Source organism: Artemia sp. Qi Xiang Cuo, chromosome 8 (genome assembly GCF_049724085.1).
Source record: "Artemia sp. Qi Xiang Cuo chromosome 8, ASM4972408v1, whole genome shotgun sequence".
Lineage (NCBI taxonomy): Eukaryota > Metazoa > Arthropoda > Branchiopoda > Anostraca > Artemiidae > Artemia > Artemia sp. Qi Xiang Cuo.
In genome coordinates, this window is record NC_142801.1 from 27,743,578 (window position 1) to 27,763,919 (window position 20,342).

A 20,342-nucleotide genomic window follows, 5' to 3' on the forward strand; every position below is an offset into this window, starting at 1 on the left:
TCCATGGCTAAAAATTATTATGAACCCAAAATCAAATAAATATATAAAATATCGTATTACGTATAATAATTGTTTAATTAGTAAATAAAAAAAAAAATGAAATCTTGTGACGGTGAAACACTGACAATTGAGTTCACTAGACGACCCAGTGTTGCCAGAATATACAAAAAATAGTCAGAGCCTTGAAAAAATTTTTTTACAGCGCAAAACGCAATCTCCGAGAACATAACCACGAACATATTAGAAATATTGACGAATAAAGGCCTTTAGTTCGTCCTTCTCATCCTTTCAAGCACACAGAGAGTACAGCTTCGTTATGAGACATAATAATTATTTGATTCAAATGATATATGGATGTCTGAATATATATATATATATATATATATATATATATATATATATATATATATATATACATATATATATATATGTATATACATATATAATATATATATATATATATATATATATATATATATATATATATATATATATATATATATATATATATATATATATATATATATATATATATATATATATATATATATATATTCCGGTATTTTTTCCCCTTCTTAATTAAAAGCTCAACCCCTCCTTATATTTTTATTGTATCTGAATTATAAATGGAAATACAGTGCGGTCTAAAAAAAAACAACTATGTATCTTACAAATTTGTTAGGTATGGCTGTCCATTTTAAAGGTTTTGAAAATATCTTAAAAATTCGTATGCAGTTTCAAAGATAGTTGCGCAAATATCTAATTAGCAAAACATATATCGTAATCCTTTTCCTAGTATTCTATCTGTTAATTATGGCAGATAAGTTAGCAGTTTTTGCATACCAGTCACTGGTAAAACATTACTTATTGTGACGAACAATAGTTACTGATGGCCACAAGGTTGTGCACAAGGCTGACGAAGTCTGTTTTTCAGTTTGTTTCTGTTTTTTGTATGTTTTTGAGTTCTGATTAAAAATAGAGGTTTCCCGTAGACTATTTCTAGAGATTTCTAAAACTAGATTTTTTTAAGGATAATATTCACATTCGTTTTTTTTTTATTTTTATGAGTTTTTTAATCATTTTTTTTCGTTGTCATCATTATTATCCTAGCCGAGTGGATTGGTGCGCTGCGTTTACGATCCTTTGACCGAGAGGGTGAGGGTTCAAATCCTAGTCTACCCAACTATTTGGTTTGGGAAGGGGGCCAGGGGCGTGACTATAAGCTCATCCAGAGTCGATCCAGCTTTAGATGTGTACCTGGAGAAATCTGAGGAAGGTAAATAGGAAGGCTGTGTGAACGCACAGGATGGCTGACCCCCAACCCCCCATTGCACTTCCTGGCCGAAGGGCCAAGAAACGGAGATCAGCACCGCCGGTATGGACTGTAAAGCCCAATGCTGCATTCTTTACCTCTTTTTTTTTTATTATTATGAAAGTATTAATATTTTTTTTTCAGGTCGCTAAATCGCGACCTGACAGCAAAATTATCCTATTCCGTAAGGAACCAAAATTTCTGAGATTTTCTGCCATTTTGCATGATTTTTTCCGCTCTTTTGAATGGTATATCTGAGGACTCAGTGGTGTCTTCTATTGCTTAGCAACACAAAATTCAGATTTATCCTAATCGACACGTCAGCTGTTTTCCTGAGAACGAGGTTATCCTACGAGTGAAACTATCCTACGATCAAAATTATCCTATTCCGCTTCTTTTGTTTTCACAATCATTAACTGCAAAAAAAAAAAAAAAAAAAAAAAAAAAAAAAAAAAAAAAAATTAAAGTGACATTATTTATTAAATAGACAATGAAGCGTTCAACATCTTTAATGTCGTTTTTCTTGGAACCTGCTTCGAAATAGTAGGACAATTTCGCTTTAAGGTGTCGAAACGTTTAATTGACTGAACTCTTTAAAAACCTGATAAACCTCACTGACAAGTCTTCATATTTGGATTGAAGCTAGATAATTTTGTAAATTAGACTGAGATTCAGTTCGTATAATGATCCTGGCGATTGAAGTTATTTTCCCTACTGTAGTCTTGAAAATACCCTTCGAGTTAAGTTTATCCATGAAAGGGAATCTTTTTTTTTTCTAGAAAGGAGTTGCTTTATAAAGGACGATATTAGGAACACATAGTATCTATTAGGTTTCAACCTATATCTCACTCCTAGCAAAATACATGGGCTGATGTGTTCCTCAATTACATTGGTTATCTAACAAATCTCGCCCACCCGCGCAATGTCGTGCAAAGTCATATGAATTGGATTGATAACGCTCCGCCCGTGCTTGGATTGGTTAATCTCCGCCCTTGCAATGTCATTGGATATCGTCAACCTTTAGGATGCCAAATAATCCGACTTGATAGCTTTTAAGGTTTTCAAAAATATTGAAGTGGGAAATACGAGTAAGCATCAAAAATTTGTGTTGGGAAATTGAGTAAACGTTTCAAGTACATGATCTTATTTTCATTTGACCTATCCATTCGTGAAGAGAGCAGATATCTGCCCATTTTGTCTGTAAGAGAAAGGATGTGGTCAATTATTTTATGGTCAAAAATAAAATCCAAATTGTATCTTTTTTTTCTTGAATAATTCTTATCGATATTTTTGTTGTAAGACAGTATATGGATAAAAAATACCAGAGACCCAAAATATGTTGTGGAAGTCTTGCACTACTAGTAGTGATAATAATGCTCTATCATTAATCAAAATGCTATCAGCACGTAACACTTTACAGCGCTATCAGCACATTACAAAATGAATCAAGTTGGATGAGCAGCACACAGAAGGAACTTGCAAGGACGTGCTGCTAAATGATTATATTTTTGCTGTTACGTCTAAAGGTCGTATCAGACATTTTCAAACCTCTGAAATAATTGCCAAAAACCGTTTACTGAACTGCATTGCAGGGGAAAGATCAGTATGCGGATTTATCTTCAATCACATTTCAGTTCTCCTGATTTGCGAAATCCTTCTGATCCTCCATTCGAGAACAGCTTAGCAAACGGTTTTTGGCAATGAACAGTAAGTAACACTAGGTTTATTTAAAAAATAAAGTATGCATCATCGATTCCCTGAAGCAAGCTTGTGCGGAAGAAAACCCTCCTAATAAATCAATAAACAAAAAAAAACAAGATAAAAAAGAGAGAGAGAGAAAAAAAAAAATCCTAATTAGGCCTCAACTTACCGGACCCGAAAATCACCGAACCTCCAAACAGCACCCAACAAAATTATAATATTTATAATCATATTTAGCTGCAACTAAACCCTCCTCAAAAACTTAACTTAACTGGCCTAGAATAATCCATCCAAAATATACACATCAAATCAATGGTTCAAAACAACAGTTTAAGAAATTCCTGCAAACCCCCAACATTCCTCAAATCCTCGGGCAAACTCTCCCAAACTAACGGAACAACATGGCGAATTGAATACCGACCTAGCCTTGACCATAGCTGGTCTTCGCACCAACTGAGAAGATCGTGTCAAATGATCGTGAATAGTAGACACACGACTAAACATTCCTGAAAATCATGATGGTAACTCCGAAGCTAAATATTTAAACATAAACAAAGCATTATAGAATACGCATATTCCTGCAAACGGTACAATTTTATTCTCGTGGTAAAGATGCCTCGCCGATACAGATATGTCAACTTTATTACCATACAAAACTCAAATTGCCATATTCTGCGTTACACGGAGCGGTTGGAGGCGAGTTACGAATGTTTTCGACCAAACCATACAACAGTAAATGAGATATGTGAACCATAGAAAAATACGACATTCTCAGAATTTCACACGGAAAAAGATACCTAAGTTTACGAATAATACCAATATTACGAGACAATTTGCTGCTAACAGATGCAATATGGTCTTTAAAACTAAGGCTTTCATCAATAATAACACCTAGGTATCTAGTACTAGTAGATTTTACAATAATATGGTGTCCTTCTTCTATCCTATTAATCCATGGATAATGTCAAGTAATTCTACCATAAATAAAAAAATTCGACTTATTATGATTCAGTTTCAATTTATTTACGCGCTAATTACCTCATTCATGTGAAAATGTCAGATACGACCTTTAAGCGTAAAGCAACGATATCACATTTAGCTTTTATTTATTCACTCCAATCTCTAGGCCCTCACAGCGGGACTGTTTTTTCTTCTATCATAGTAACTGGTTTCAAGGAATTAATTAATTTTATTTTCCATCCGATTGTTTTTTTAGTATAAAATCTCTATATGTTTGTGTTGCGGTTTGTATGACACAGCGTCAAATATAAATACAATGCAAATAAAATGTTGATAAGTGGATGATGACAATGGGTAAACATAATGTAATATGTTGATTAACAACTTCAAGTTGGGCAAGGCATTAGCAAAGAATTCTGTTGCTTAGATATTTTTATTGGGGATAAAAAAAATGTTTTCTGTCTCAGAAATTATTTACTTAATAAAAAAGAAGAAAAGGATGAGCAATGAAAATAGTAATATCTACTAAACAAAAACATAGAAAGTAATTTTTTGCACCAGCAATTTTTGGTAATTATAATTATTTTATAAGCGACATAATTTTACAATCAGTAATTACTGACATTCTTAAACCAATTGAAATACTTTATTTCCGCTGTTACATTAATCATGATTTCAAACGGATTTGGTTTGTTTCTTTGAATTTTCAAACCTTTTTTTGATAGTTTATTTATGAATAAAATATTTAATCATTGTCGAGATCAATTTTTAAATCACAAACTAATGGTCAGTATATTCTAATTTGTCAGTTGCCAAAGGAAATTTCTCTGCAATTTTTAAATCACAAACTAAGTCAGTATATTCTAATTTGTCAGTTGCCAAAGGAAACTTCTCGGCAATCACACACACACTAGAAAAAAAGAGTCGGAAACTTTCGACTTCTGTTGAAGGAATACAAATTTCAATGATTTATTGAATTTAGTGTCTAAAATATTACTTGTCTTAAAATAAAGATACGATGCATCATTTTAAACCTGAAGATATTGCTGCTTTAGTTCATTTACTTACATATATCCTGTAAAACATACTTTTTACAATTTTTTTTAACGAAGGCGGTTTATCTTTCAGATTCGGGTAACACAAGTTTAAGTGAGCAACTATCCAACGATACTCTTGCCAAGTTACGGCGATTGGAGCTTGAAAATCAAAAATTAGTAGCAGCTATTGAAAATCTAAAAGAAGAAGCATTTAGGGAATCGTCTAGCAAAATTCTTGAATTGGAAAAAGAAAATAAGAGACTATCTTTGAAGGTATAAAACCTCCTTTTTTTTAATCTGAAATATTCTGGTAATCTTGGCAGGAAGATATATGCGAAATAAAACAGAAAGCTTTCAGTTTTATCTGAGCGAAAAGCGCTTGTTGAGAGTTTTTGTCAGGAATATGTGCTTTCCGTTTTTGATTTTCACAATTCAGGTGTAAGTATCCGAAAATAGAGGAATTTTCAAGGAAACGAGACGGAATTTCGATGTCGCAATCAGGGATACGTAATACTTACCTTACACGCAGTCTTCAAACATTTTAATTCGTGGCTTCAATTCTCACAATGTGTAGCTCCGTTTTTTTTACAACTTGTAGCCTAAAATGTGACGAGTGCAACTTCGAGGTAAGAAGCAGCCTTTGAACTCAGTAGTGTAAGCTGAAAACATAGCTAGATTGGATCAAAATACCTCAAGAAAAAGTCTCTTTTTAGTGGTTTGCAATGTAGGTCAGATGCAAAAAAGCATATGTAGCTACTCATGGTCTAAACTGAAATTCTTTTCTGCTTATTCCGAAAATTTCGATATATGAACAGCACCAGGTAAAACAGCCTCGGTCTATATTTTTCAAAATCCTCTAAGGTACCTTATTGAATAGGAAAAATGGGAATAGGAAAAACGGAAAAAGATTCTATACGAAAGAAAACCTGAGTTGGTCAGTTATATTGACAGTTTTTACTTACAAAATCTGTGTTTCTGCTAATTTGTAGTAGTATCTGATTATGGATTCAGCTTCATTTAAAAATTATATATATATTTTTTGTAGAAACCTCCGTATTAGCTAGCCACACCCACACACGCCCCCAAAACAGATTTTATGTTCCCGTCTCCTATTGAAAATTAGTAACCTCAAAAAACTCCTAACTACCAACTTTGGGGGAAATCAAGCTAAATTTATGAAACTTACAACTAACATGTTTCAATTCGGATATTAATCTAGTAATTACCAAAATCAGAAGTCGAAGATCAACTATACGGTAAATATGTAATATTAATCTATTAATCTATATTGCAATATTAATCTAGTAATTACCAATATCAGAAGTCGAAGATAAAAATACGGTAAATATGTATTTAATAAATGTTTTTTAGTTTCTTCAAAGCTTGGTATTTATCTCTTAGAAATGCTCTAAGCTTTATCCTTAGAAATGACATTCACTGTTGATGCTTAAAAATTTTTATTTACTAACAATTTTTTGTTGATAAGTTTGTATCTTTTGAAGTTTAGCGTAACATTTAGCAAGCTCAGAGCAAATAGCGCTTTAAACTATTAGTAAAACAGAATAAAATAAGGTGAATATTGAAATAATACGCAATATAAAGGTTTCTTATAAACGCGATTGCAGCTCTTAAAGAGAAAAAAAATCGCCCTTCTAAGAAATTCAATTTACTAGTATTTCTGTTGCTATTCACCATGGCAGTTGGGTGACTACAAAGACTACAGTGTGTTTATCTAATGCAAACCGTTTAGTTATTGTACTTTATTACTGTTATTGCACTATAATTCAAGCGGCAAATTTAAAATGTGCAGTGGCACATGCTTGATAAAGCTTACCGTATTTTGGTACTAATAAATAAATAAATAAATATGCGCATGCGCAGATGACATATTTATTTCTTTAATGATTGTTAGTCAAACACCGCATCAAGTTGAATTATGAACAAAACCTCTCGAAACTGACGGCTTCAAGGCTAATAGAATATTAGAAAATGGAACTATACCTATTGCAAAAAACAGAAACGTTCTCTTTTAAAAACAGGCGATTCAACGTGTGGCTTTCCGTTACATTGAAATTCTAAAAATAGAAATACTATAATAAAAGCAAAGCTCAGGATTAAGGAGATTCAACTGCTTCACCGTGCCCCTTTAGTTATTGCACTATATTACCTAATTTATTTAATGACTTATTCAACTTATTATTTAATTCAACTTTTATTTGATATAGTCACGTCTCATGTAGTCTTTGGTTCCCATTCTTTCAAATGCTAGTACATGAAAGGCTTTATAGACATTCGATTCATGCTTCAGATAAGTAGGCTATAGGTAGGTCCATGAAAAGGATTCTAATTTCTTTGTTTTTTGCTTCTTTTTTTTTTTACAAAATAAGTTTTCGAGCCGTAGGGCAACTTTGCCCTTTCGTCACGATGTTTTCCTTACTAATAGGTAATCTCCTGGAACAAGTACATAAATTAGAAATAATTCTAGAATTACTGGTGTCCTCTTTTTGTAGGTAAACCAGTTTTTGGAATCGTCCCAAAAAGAAAAACTAAGGATCTCTGAATATGAGGTACAAGTAGAAGACTCCAAGGCTCAGATTAAAAAGCTGGAAGCCACAGTGGAGACACTTAATGCATCAAAAGACAGACTCTTTGAAGAGTTTCAGGTAAGCTACTATTCAATTTCCTTGTTTAAATGCTGCAGGTTACTTACATTTCCTTTCTGAATTTACAAACGTAGAAGAGAGAGTAATTTACCTGGATAATATATACCTGGTTATAACTTGGAGTAATTTACCCGGATTAATAGTAATTTACCTGGAGTAAAAGTTATTTACCTGGAGTAAAAGTAAAAGTAATTTACCTGGAGTAATAATACACTGGACTTGTCGCTTAAAGCTACATGCAAGTTGACGGACCTCGGCTTAAAATTTCAAGGTTGAATCTACTCCTCCTAAAAATTTGTCAGTTCACTAAACCATATTCACAACTCCAGATGGACTTTTATTTATGTACATATTTTTTTACCATTTAAAAGAAATATAAATATTGTATCGACTTGGAAGTTGCCGAGCTAAGTTTAAACATTACATATATAGGATTGTCTCTTTTATTTTTATTAGAAATACATTAGTGGACCGAGCTCCTTTTGGCATCTATAACTTCGACTTTGATAATTGTCTGCTAATTGATTACCATGAAATAAATATCTTGGATTAATTAAAACTAAGGATTTAGTTATATTCAAGGTGAACGATACATGATGAAACTCGGTAATAAATACTCCAGACGGCATAAAAAGTGGTCTAAGGAATAATGTTTATGGAGAAAATGTCTTCAACAGATGATTTAGGTATTTTTAAAGTTCATATTGATTAATATCGCATTGCTGCCACGACTCAAGGTCGTATCTCACATTTTTACTTATCTGAGATGAATTTCCAAGTCGTTTTCTAAGCTGTTCTCAAAGCTGGACTGTGTAGATCAAGACCCAAGATTGCAGATCAAGATTAATTCGATCGGAGTTAATGTAAGTGTAGATGAAACATTAAAATAGCTTCCATGTGGCAAGAAGCTGTTAGAAAGGTCTTTGGGTTGAATGGACGTAAATTATTTTTCACGGCTGTTGATGGTTTTAGAAGTATATCACCGGGAACTATCCTTGGGTACTATTGTATACCCAAACTAAAATTACCCGCGAAGATTAATGATATTGTTATGCTAAAAGCCAAAGTTAGTATTTCACTTTTCATAATGTTTTAAGTTAACGGAAATGAGACAGCTAAGATTGTTGCTTGAAGAGTTCTTTTTCTAAAATTTAAATAAGAAACCTATTTAAGTCGTTTTATGTACATACGCCAATCTAAATAAGCTGGCTTTATTTTGGTGTATAAGACATAATGTTATCCTGATTAGTCTTTGAACTAAGGGTGTTGAAGCTTCCACGAGCACAGTAATTCACTTGCGGAAGAATTGTGACATATGCACTTTTGCTTTGCATGATATTCAGGTTTTAAAACTAGTATTTTTCCACCACCAAGTGGGGGCGGCTGCCCCCCCCCCCAAGTTTTTCTGGCATCTGTCATTGATTTCCTTTTATTTTATACTTTTACATTCCCATTAAGGTACTTAATTGACTACAAAGTTGTGGCAATTGTAATTTTAGTATACTTTGGCCCCCCAGTTTATGAGACCTAAAACCGTTAGAAAGAGAGAGAGATTTATTCTAAACAAACAAACAATTTAACATAAGTTTAGTGGCCACCCCAAGAAGTAAAAACTTGTCCAAGGGGGTGGCGAAAATATAATAACATAACAAAACAATAAAAAAAAAAACGAAAAAAATAATAACTTATCTATATCACAGTCCCAAAACAGCACCAAAAACCTTAAGCCTTAACATTTTCATTTAATTTGCAATCATATTCATAATCATCACTCCCAGGAGCCATACAAATTCACCAATATCATTATTATTATTAACAAAAAAAAAAAAAAAAAAAAAAAAAAAAAAAAAAAAAAACACCTAAAATTCACTAAAGTTACTGCTTTGTTTTTTAACAACCGCGATGTACCAATTCCAAATATTAAGTAATTAGAAGGAGGCATAGTGTTGGAATTAGGGAATGAGACAAATGATCTGAGCTGCATTTATACTAATTGGTTTTTTGTTAATTTCTAAGATAAGTTACGTTAATCTTTAGCTATGTAAAATTTTTAAATACGTTGTGAATATCTAATTTTGCTTTCATTACAACGTATTTAAAATACTCATCTTAAAGAAAAATAAAGATAAAAGAGTTGACCCCTTCACCTGCAAAAACGACCCAAAACTATAAGTCATTAAATGAAGTTTTTTTTTATGTATTTCAAAAAAGGATTGCCCAACAATTTCAGGAGCAACTTGTTGAGCATTTACCCCTTCCCCTTGCCCCTCCCCCCCAATTAACCGTACAGTAGAATCAAGAGGAATTCCAGTTTATAAACCTAATAAAAAGAGCTATATGCTTAATATTTCCAAATCCAGCCCTTTTCTTTAATTGCTGTGAATCTTATATTTACTTCTGTTCTGCATCGCTTCTCTTGTGGTAATTGCCGAGTCGAATTTTGTTTTTATATAAGTGTAACCATGAATCCTGGTCAATTTCCAAGAAGTGAATTTTTTTTCAGACAGAGAAGGCTCAGCTGGAGGAAACTGTAGAGACACTCCGAGAAAGACAGCACAAAACTAATAATGATAGACTACGTGAAGTTGAAGCCGAAAACAAAAGTCTGGCCTCTGCATCACATCAACTTCAGAGCCAGGTATAATGTTTTTTTTGGTTCCATTTAATTCAGTTCATTTATTATTATTTCGTGTGTACCATTTATTAACTATTATTATTTAATCTTTTTAATACAGTTATAAGATATTATTAATATTATTCAATATAATATTAATATCAACTGGGTATAAATAAAATTTGTAGTCATCATATCTTGCTTTCTCATAACAAATATGTTTCATAACAAAAGTGCAAAAAATGGTAGTTTGGAGCCAAAAAAGAGTAAATTTCCCAAATCGAATAACTACACAATTGAAGTAGCAACGTTTAGGAAAATATGAAAGTTCATAAAAAAAAAAGCTTCGGATCGTATCCAGAAAAGCGAGCAATTCCTTTTTATATTGATCCCTTTCCTTGAGGCTTTGACTACGAAGTACATCACAATAAGAACATTTTTTTTCCTTTGAACTCATATTAGGTCTATTAATCTGAATGCCGGGATTTCTTAAGAATTCTCTATTGTTTATTTTAGAATTGTGAATTTTTTAGGGCAGTATTACGTCTTCGTCGCTGTTGCCACGTTAAACCGGAAAAATAAATAAGCCAAACTGGGGTATCAAAATTTTACAACGTTTTTATGTTTACTTTTTTTTTAATCTGACGCCCGCCATAAGGGAAAACTCAAACTGCACAAGGGGCTCTTTTTCTTTTCCTTTTTTTTTTATTGAAAATTGAAATCTTGATTTTTCCTTATTTTTTAAGGCATTTATGGCTGTGTAAATTTTCAGGTAAGCATTTCAAACAATTAGATTTCGTTTTCACCGTCCTTAGTACTTTAGCATTATATTGCTTTACTACCAGAGCTTTATGTAATATTTTGAATTTTGCAGCGAGATGATTTACATTCACAAATTCACTTTTGCGCCCAAACGGTTACTTATGCCAGCGATTGGGATATTTATTGGCTTCGCCATTCGAATGCAGGATTGACCAGTAAAAGCTTGCTCCCTTTATAAGCTATCTTCTATTTGCAGTCTTCTTTTTTGTGTCTTCCATCTGTACTGTTCGTCTTCTATCCTGAGAAGGATTTTGTGGGTTGACTACAACTGGCTATTTACTACTACTTGACTTTTTACTACTACTGCTAAAACGGCTAATTGGCTAAACCCCTTGAGACCGAGAAAACGCAAATTGCGCAAGTTTCTTGCTAAAGTCACCTCAAGAGTTTCCCAACCTGGAGAGAAAAGACCTTATGAAATGTAGGTTTCGGCAATTTCAAATCTCTTCAAAGAAGCTTTCTTTTAAATCAGATCATGAAACCTTGTTTTTTTCCGTTTTAGACGAAATAAAATGGGAAACTGCATGACTGCAGACTTTCTTGGAAGTTTTATTTTTTGTATAAAATATATAATGAGTTATGATGTTTTTTTTTTTAAATAGACGACCTGATTACCGTATATAAGAATAATACCGGCATCATCATTTGCAAATGCAGAATCCAAGAGAAGAGATGAGTTTGAGATTGGGATAAATAAATACTGCATTTGGAAAATATTCTTAGTTGTCTATATTTTTCTTTAATCAGGGCTCATTTATTTATTTATGATATTTTTCTATTAATTTTTTTATACCAGCCCTCATTCAAAGTTCTTAAATATTCTGTGTTTTTAATCTGATAACAAAAAGAAGAAGTTTGGTCTCTTTGGAATTTGAATGAGCTTTATACATCATTGTTTACCATCAAGGCAGTATTTGGGACAAAAAATCCTCACTTGATAAATTAATTTTGTGGACATCCCATGTATCTGAAACCAAACTTTCTGGTTTGTCTCAATTTTAGATGAGTGACATGACAAGTTTAATAGAATTCTTAGAAATGAGTCATGCCCCTCCATGGAAAAACGGTTTAATGCAACAGTAAAGGTTTGAACTATATGAACCGATCAGCTAAATTCTCACCCCTGGATTCAGCACTGTTAATAATAGCCAGGTCATATTATCATACCCAATGCTAGCATTGGTGCACACATGTTCGATCCTTAGGGGATGCTGTTGACTAGGTTACAGCTACGGCTGCTACCATGATCAAGGGGATTTTTCCAGGGGGAAAAGCGAAAATAATAAATTGATTTTTAATTTTCTATCATCATTTTTAATTTTCTAAGGGAGGAGGAAAGTAATCCTCTAGATCGATTTTAAAGGGAGGGGTAAATCTCTCTTTATGGCCAGGTATGAATCTGGATGTTTTGGCGTTCATCAGCGTATATTTGAAAACTAATTCCTATGCTATTTTACAGTTTAAAAAAAAGTGAATCTCAAGTGTCAGATTTATTGACCCTCTAGATTCAACTTTATGAAGAAAAAGGATATTAATGGAAAATAATTTAAAGTAATACCCAAGGAGCTTTAATACTTATTGCTTTATTAAAAATTTATTGAAAGAAAGTCAACCAATTTGAAATATAACCCGGAAAACTACTGGTAGAAAACTTATAGTTAAGCTAGTTAAAACTAGTTAAGCTTTTTGATGTAGACTTTGACTTGATGTTTACAAACCGTGAACATAGAACCAAAATGTAGTTATTTGATATTATCCAACAGTATCAGCTAAAATTGTGACCAACAAATGGACGTGAACAATGTAGCAAGTTTGTTAGTTCTGCTATTTTATGCCTAAGAAAACATAAATGTTAAACTGTTAGTAATTAGTTAAATTATGAATAATTAAAATATTTAATTTAGATTGTTTATTTAACTAAAAACTATTTGTTGTATCAACTATTGTCTTTGCGCTATATTTAAAATTAGAGGAAGAAAAGAGAAAAAAACAGTTTCTGTCCAAGCAGAAAATCGCTTGGAGGTTTCTTAAACTAGCAGTATATGAGTCTGAGCAATATAAGATCCCTGGTCATTTCTGTTCTTGCCTTGCAAATTATCTCTGGATATTCTTTTAGTAAACCGTAGTTTTTAGTATGTTCATGCAGGGAAAAGGAAGAACGCTGTTGTTGTTCATTTTTAAAATAAAAAAAGAGATATAGACTAATCTGTTCGACCCTTGTTTAGTCAAGGCAATGTATTGAATAAATAGCATACCTATAAAAAAAAATATAAATGTAGTAGCAAATAGAATACAGTAGAATGTTGAATTTGTAATTCGAGATGTGTGAAATACCTTAAAAAAAATATCAAATTAGGCGTTAATGATTTGCTTCAAGGATATGCCCATTCCGGAACAGTCTTGTCATTGGGCCTAGAATTAGACTATTATTTCAAATAGCGAAGGATAACGAAAATATGAGCTAACTGGTAACGTACATATAAGTTAACCAGTAGCGTTAATTCCCAGAATTATTTTTAAATGAGATTGCATTTTTCAATTTTTAGGGGGAATTTTGTTCCTTTTCAATCTTTTCGATAAAAATACAAGAAAATCTATTCTTCAATGAAACTGCCATAGGATGCATTCTTGAAAATCTATTGAAAATGCTCTTTCCCTCCCCCATCCTCCCCAATTGATGCCACCGAAAGTAACGTTTCAGTTACATCCACCTAAGACATGGTTTAGACTTTAAATAAAGATAGTTTGACTTGGAGCCTACTAAAAATCGTGAAATGTGTACAAGCGTTCCAAATTTTAGAAGTTTTTAATTTCTGTATAAACAATATTGTCATTTGAGTTCTATTTGATCCAGAGTAGGTGTCAGTCAACCACCTTGGGGGGCCCAAAGGAGCTCCCAAAAACACTTAAAAAAAGAAATATCGCTAAATGATTATAAACTAACGCTAATAAGAGTACGCCAATGAAATGGTAGTATATCTCTATGCATTTTAATTGCATACTTTTAAATTACAACTATAAAAATTCGCTTTTTATGTTTAGTTTTAAAGTCTCTTGAAAAGGAAAGTGTTCGTTTGAGTTGTGCGAAGTGAAGTGCAAAACAGAACGAGTCACATTTTCGAAAAGTAAGTTTTGTAGCAGTAAGTTTTGTAAGGTTGATTGTATGGTTATTTTTATTTTCAGGTGTAATTCTGGAATTGATTATAAAAAGTCGCTTCGGCGCTGTCCCCAAGAAAACGGCAGAATAGTTGTTTCGTTGTTTTCTTCCATATATACACTTGTCTTTTGTTCTTTTTGGTTTAATGGGAAATTTTTCTTTTCAGATATCTCGGATCGAGTTTGAAAAGCAGCAACTAAGCAAACAATTTGAAAAATTGAAAGCCTCCAATGAAAATCTATTGGAGGTTGAGAATCAAAAGCAAAAAATAGAAGAAGAGAACAAAGGGCTTCGTCTTTCACTAGAAAGTATCAAAGAGTTTCAGCAGAAATTTCAAATTCTCGAGGTGGAACACAGCGAACTTTTAATTGAGCATAAGAGGCTTTTGAAAATTGCTGATAACTTGAAGAGCAACTGTAGCAAGGTAATTATTTGATATATTCTTTTCAAAATCCCTCTTATAAGTATTAAATAAAAAAAAAACAAGTTTTAACGACTGGACAATTCTAATATTGTATTAAATAGCACCATTGCTGGAAGCAGAGATGATTCCAAGGAGCAATAATTTACTATAGCCTTCAGTTATATACAGCGCCTGCCTTTGGAGGAGCAATTGATGACTTGTGGGGAAGTGTTGTATAAAAAAATAAAATAAATAAATCAGTAGTCCATTTTAAGGAGTAAATACAGGGTCTATTAGTGGTAGTCTGGTCATCTCTTGGGTACGTCTCCTACATGTCTTCTATGTGTTATGGCTTTTATGTCAAATTAAGAACAAAATATCAAGTGGTTCAACAAAATCTGTCCCGACTGGAAAATACCTTATTTTTCGGACTGATTGGTGTCAGGCTCATATGCTGGAAATCTTTGTGTCGGGGGAATGCAAATTTGCCAAAACAGCAAAAACCAGGTGAGTTGTATAAAATACGTAGACAATTGTGAAAAGACAGAGAGAGAGAGAGAGAGAAAGAGAGAGAGAGAGAGAGAGAGAGAGAGAGAGAGAGAGAGAGAGAGAGAGAGAGAGAGAGAGAGAGAGAGAGAGAGAGAGAGAGAGAGAGAGAGAGAGAGAGAGAGAGAGAGAGAGAGAGAGAGAGAGAAAAAGAAAAAAAGAAAGTAATAAAGAGAGAGAGAGAGATAAAGAGAAAAAAAGAGAAAAAGAAAAAGAAAAAGAGAGAGAGAGAGAGAGATGATTGCTGTTCATCCATTCAACGAAACAGATCTGCAAATTATCTTGCTTATTTCTTTCCAGATGTATTCTTTACAACAGGAAAATATTAAGATGAGAGGAGAAAGTCAACGCTTGAGCAGGACTATCGATAACCTTAAGTTAAATGCAAATCGACTTGCAGAGGCTGAAACGGAGAAAGACGACCTGAGACGAAGTCAGCAGCTCCTCAAAAGCCAGCTAGAGGCTGCCAAGGTATTTTCAATATTCATGTCTATTCAAATTTTAGCTGTTCCAAAATTTTCGTGAATTGACGCCAATAGTTAAGTAACTTTTTCCATCAGATTTATGAATGATGGAGGCACTCGACTTTATTCAAGACTATTCGTTCTGATCTCAATTTAGGAAAAAAAAACACGAGTAAAAATTTGGTTTTATCTTTCAGATTTTCAATCGCTTAAATTGGACTTTTATTATCTACAGAGAAGAAATTTGCTGAGAAAAAAGTATACGATTCGAAAAGGCTTTCTTAATTTTATTTGTGGAACGTGTTCGTTTTGATGCATTTTTTTGTACAAGCTCTGCAATAAATCTAACCCTCTTTTATTTAAAGGAATCCTTGAGAAGTATTGTTTTGGATTCTCTACTTTTTCTTCTAAAGCAAACTTTATGTATTTATTTTAAACTAACAGTAAAGCTCAGAAACTCCTATAAAACAGGTCTCTTAGCATATAAAAACCGATCACTGGCATTGGAAACAGTTTATTTTTTTTTTTTTTGGTTAAAAGTTCTATTCTTTATTTTAGCTAGAATTAAATGAGAATGAAGAGGTGATGTTAGGTAACGAGAAGATTGACCAACTTGATATCTCCGCTTACCTTGCTTGCATTATTAGTAAGCATGGTTGAGATGCTGAAGACGTAAATAGTAGATTTAAAAAATGCGCGGTGTTCTCTTTCACTCGAAACAAGGTGTTATCTTACAGTTGTGGTACATGTTTTCAATATATGAAAAATTTTATTATAATACTTTTATATGTCTTATAATACTATTACTATTATATACTAATGCTATTATATACTAATATATTATAATACTAATACTATAATACTTTTAAGTGCTCGTTTGGAGGAATGATTGTACATCAAACAATAATTTGTACAAAAATGTAGTTTGATCCCACTTTCTAGAGCTATAATGAAAGAAGTGGTAAGATGGTTATGGGACGTTACACGGAAGAAGAATAGTAGGCTGACAAAAATGCTGCTTTTTGGCCATCTCTCTGGGGTCAAACAAAAATTTGGACGTTCTCGAGTGGGATTGGAATAGGTCATAAGGAATGATTTGAAAGAAGACTGGAACCTTGTGGAAGGGGGTAAATGCCTTGAACAGTTAGGGGTGAAGGAAAAGCATGCTTAACTGTTGTGGCTTCTCAGGCTTCTTGGTGCTATAAAGAGGTTTTATTAGTAGGAGTAGTAGTTTGCCGGGGACTGGGGGCGAAATGTATTGGGAGATTTCAGGGCGGGGCGCAAACAGGTCGCTTTTTTCAATCTCTTCAGTGAATGTACTACAGAAATGCAGTTTTCAACGAAAAATAACCCCCAAAAAGATGTTTTTCAGAACTAAGGGGGACGAAAAAAATCTATGGGGAAAGAGCCCTCCCCCCTCTGTTTTTACGCCACTGTTCACAAGTACTTGTAACATGGTAAAAAAAAAAAAATTAAAATTTGATCTAGTCCTTTGTTATTTTTGTTAATCGGCTGGGGATTTATAGGTGATTGATCGTTCGTAATTGCGAACAGTCCTGGTTTGGCTTGGGCGACTTTCTCAAATCTGGGCAATCTATCTTCGTTTCTGATCAAAGCAATTTATGTGGAGCAGTGATGATACAAAACAATGCATTACGGCTTACTCCTTGGCATCTTTAGCACAAAGAGATCGTAAATCGGGAATAATCATTTTCCACTGGGAAATGTTTCCAAAGATCTGGGAATTATAATTTATAGGATAATATGGGAAACAATTAAGAATAAATTCTAAATCGAGAATAATATAGTTCAATTTAAGGGGTGGAAGGGGTAGATATTGGGAATTTACGATATGCTTCGCGCCCTGAATCATGTAAGAAGAAAGAAGGGAGATTAACATTATTATAGGAGTTTAATTTGGAAGCTACTTGAACGATAGAATAGAACTTGTAAAGCATTCATGAGGCTACTTCAGAGTGTTCATTCATGAGGCTACTCCAGAGTGTAGAGTTTAACCTACATATCATAAAAAAGATGACATGTGTTACCATTGAAACTCTGAGTTACTTTGAAATAAGTCTTGTGCAACTATCAACAAACACCTCACCATACGTCCGCTGGAATATTTTAGTGTAAATAGCTATGGCCATAACAATAAATTAACGGCGCATCTGAAAGTAAGGTAAAATATTACGATGAGATTAGCGATGCGTAAATGAACTACCCGTAGTTAAATTATTTTGACATAGCCTATGTATTATTTGCGTGAACAAATATTCTATATTTTCAATTTTTTGTTCTTTTACGTTTTCAGTGAATAACTTTCGGTTAACAAAAGTATTTGGGCTTAGTGAGCTGTCAACTCAGACCAGCTTTCTTATTCAGAAAGCTGCCGTGTTCAAAAGAGCTTGTCACTGTTCAAAGGTTGTAAAATCAGTCACAGGTTCATTTGATTTTTTACCATATTTACCCATAATATTGGTAAGTGTCTGTAACTCCTTGCCAATCACTCCTCGTGGGCTCTGAAAACAATTTGCAACGTTTTACAGTGCCTACGTGAAGCGAGTATATCCATTACACAGATATGCTTAGTAGGTTTTCGATCCTCATAGGAAAATATGCGTCACAAAAAAAAAAAAAAAAAAAAAAAAAAAAAAAAAAAAAAAAAAAACGAAAAGAAATGAAGACCGAGGATGGGGTTTTTAAGGCTAACGAAAAAGAAAATATCCCCGGAGTTGATAATTTTATCAATGTTTCTGAGTTTACCATGATACAAAAGATGGCATATTTTTTAGTTTCCAGAACCCATTATAATCCACAAGTCTGAGGGAGTTTAAAATACTTTCGATTTTTTAGCTTGTAACATAGCACGTAAATATGCCAGTAATTAAGATAACCAGCAAAATAGAGGATGGAGATTTAGCATCCATTCACAATGGAACTCTGCAAACACTGAAATCCGATCCCTATAGGCTGTATACAATCCTATAGCTGATTCAAAGACCAGGTTTGAGCGTTTTATTCAAATTTTGAAATCTTTGAATGGCGTAATTTTGTATCGTTATTTTGAAGATGTCAGCCAATCAGAATATTGTAAATACAATTATGACGAGCCAGCTTACTTAATCATAAATCAATTGAACGTGGGTTTTGGCTAGATTAGTTAGCTAAAACCCTTCTGTGAATGTGTTTGCATTTGAATGATGATTCCAAAAACTAATACTAGTTGAATCTTCTTGTTAATAAAATATCATTCCAAGAAGACTTTTAGGTAGAATTGACCCGTTACAACAATAAAAGAACCAAAGATTTTGAATGTAGCGAAACAGTGACTTTGACTACCCAGTTATGGTCAAGTTTGTAGAAATTTAAGGTTTGACTCTTTATTTGGTAGTTTTACCATCCAAAATAGATTAATTTATTTCTGTAATATATTAGGGGTGTGTCGCGGTTAAAGGGCTAATTGTGACTCATTATACTAAAACGAAGATTTTTGTTACTCGCATCCAAAGATTGATGTTGCATCAAATTATTTTCTTCTTTTAGTTGGACCGAGCTAAACTTGAAGAGTTAGAAACTACAAATTCATCCCTATCGTTAGACAATCAAAAATATCAAAGGACTATTGAAAACCTACAAAGGAAACTGGAAGATATTGAGCGTGAAGTTCGGGAAACGGAACAAGAAAACCACAAGCTTAACAAAACCGTTGAAACCCTTAAATCTTCAACACGGCGGCTCAATGATCTGGAAAAGGAAACGACCGATCTTGAAGCGGAGAATCATAGGTTGGATAGGGAAAATAAGAGCTTGGTAAAGGAAGTGAACAGATTAAAAAATACTCTGGAGGTAAGTGTACTTGATAAGTAAAAAGCGAACGAGAGCTAATCACTCACTAATTTTGTTCAGCAATAACTGACCTCTGGGGTCATTATCCCTTTAAAATTATCCTTCAGTTCTTTCAAGCATTGGCGTAGATTTTCTATTTCCCCAATGGGAGAGGACCATTTTTTCCAGTCAGTTCAGAACAAAACCCTAAATTTCGTGAAGTACACCGAAACCCTTACAGGCTTTGCCGAGGAGGTACCTTGCCCCAGGATCCCCAAGACTTCAATTTGAGGTTCAAATGACGTATAAACCTAGTTATTAGACTAGGTTAAACGACTTCTGTCATATTTGGCACTCGATGTGCCTCATGTCATGAATTAGAAAAAAACCGACAACAGAAAGGTAGTGGCAAATTAGATATAAAATCTATCAAGCGGAGATAGTACCAAAATGATTAAAATAAATTGCTTACTTTCTGTTCGAAGATGGCTTTCAAGGGACCTCATTGAAGTTTGAGAGAATATTGCCTTGCGCAATAGGTGGGTACCTGAAGATGATGAGTCAGCTTTACTATATTAGCTGCTAAGGTTAACGGAATGAGTATTGTTACCTGAGTAAGTTTGAACGATTGATATGGAGAAGGGAGGAGGTTTGCTTCCTCTAAACCTTATGTTCCCCCTCCCTGACCTTATTTCCCCTCCCCGCCACACCAAGATTCCTGTTTGTTCTCTCCAACCATTCCAGGTGTAAACAATTTTTGATTACATTAAGAATAATTATTATATTATCTTTTTTATGTTGCTAACACAGTATACGTTTGACACCCCTCAATTTG

The 20,342-nt window shown here is 33.3% G+C and overlaps 1 protein-coding gene across 2 annotated transcripts in view; it reads left to right on the top strand.

The window, feature by feature from the left end:
• Girdin (protein girdin) overlaps positions 1–20,342 on the top strand; it is a 245,079-nt gene that overhangs the window by 133,252 nt on the left and 91,485 nt on the right. For both annotated transcript variants that reach the window (XM_089093322.1, XM_089093323.1), the window contains exons 11-16: positions 5,102–5,283; positions 7,521–7,673; positions 10,177–10,311; positions 14,433–14,690; positions 15,516–15,686; positions 19,226–19,528. In XM_089093322.1, the coding sequence (XP_088949448.1) occupies positions 5,102–5,283; positions 7,521–7,673; positions 10,177–10,311; positions 14,433–14,690; positions 15,516–15,686; positions 19,226–19,528 (1,202 nt within the window). The remainder of the gene's footprint in view (positions 1–5,101; positions 5,284–7,520; positions 7,674–10,176; positions 10,312–14,432; positions 14,691–15,515; positions 15,687–19,225; positions 19,529–20,342) is intronic.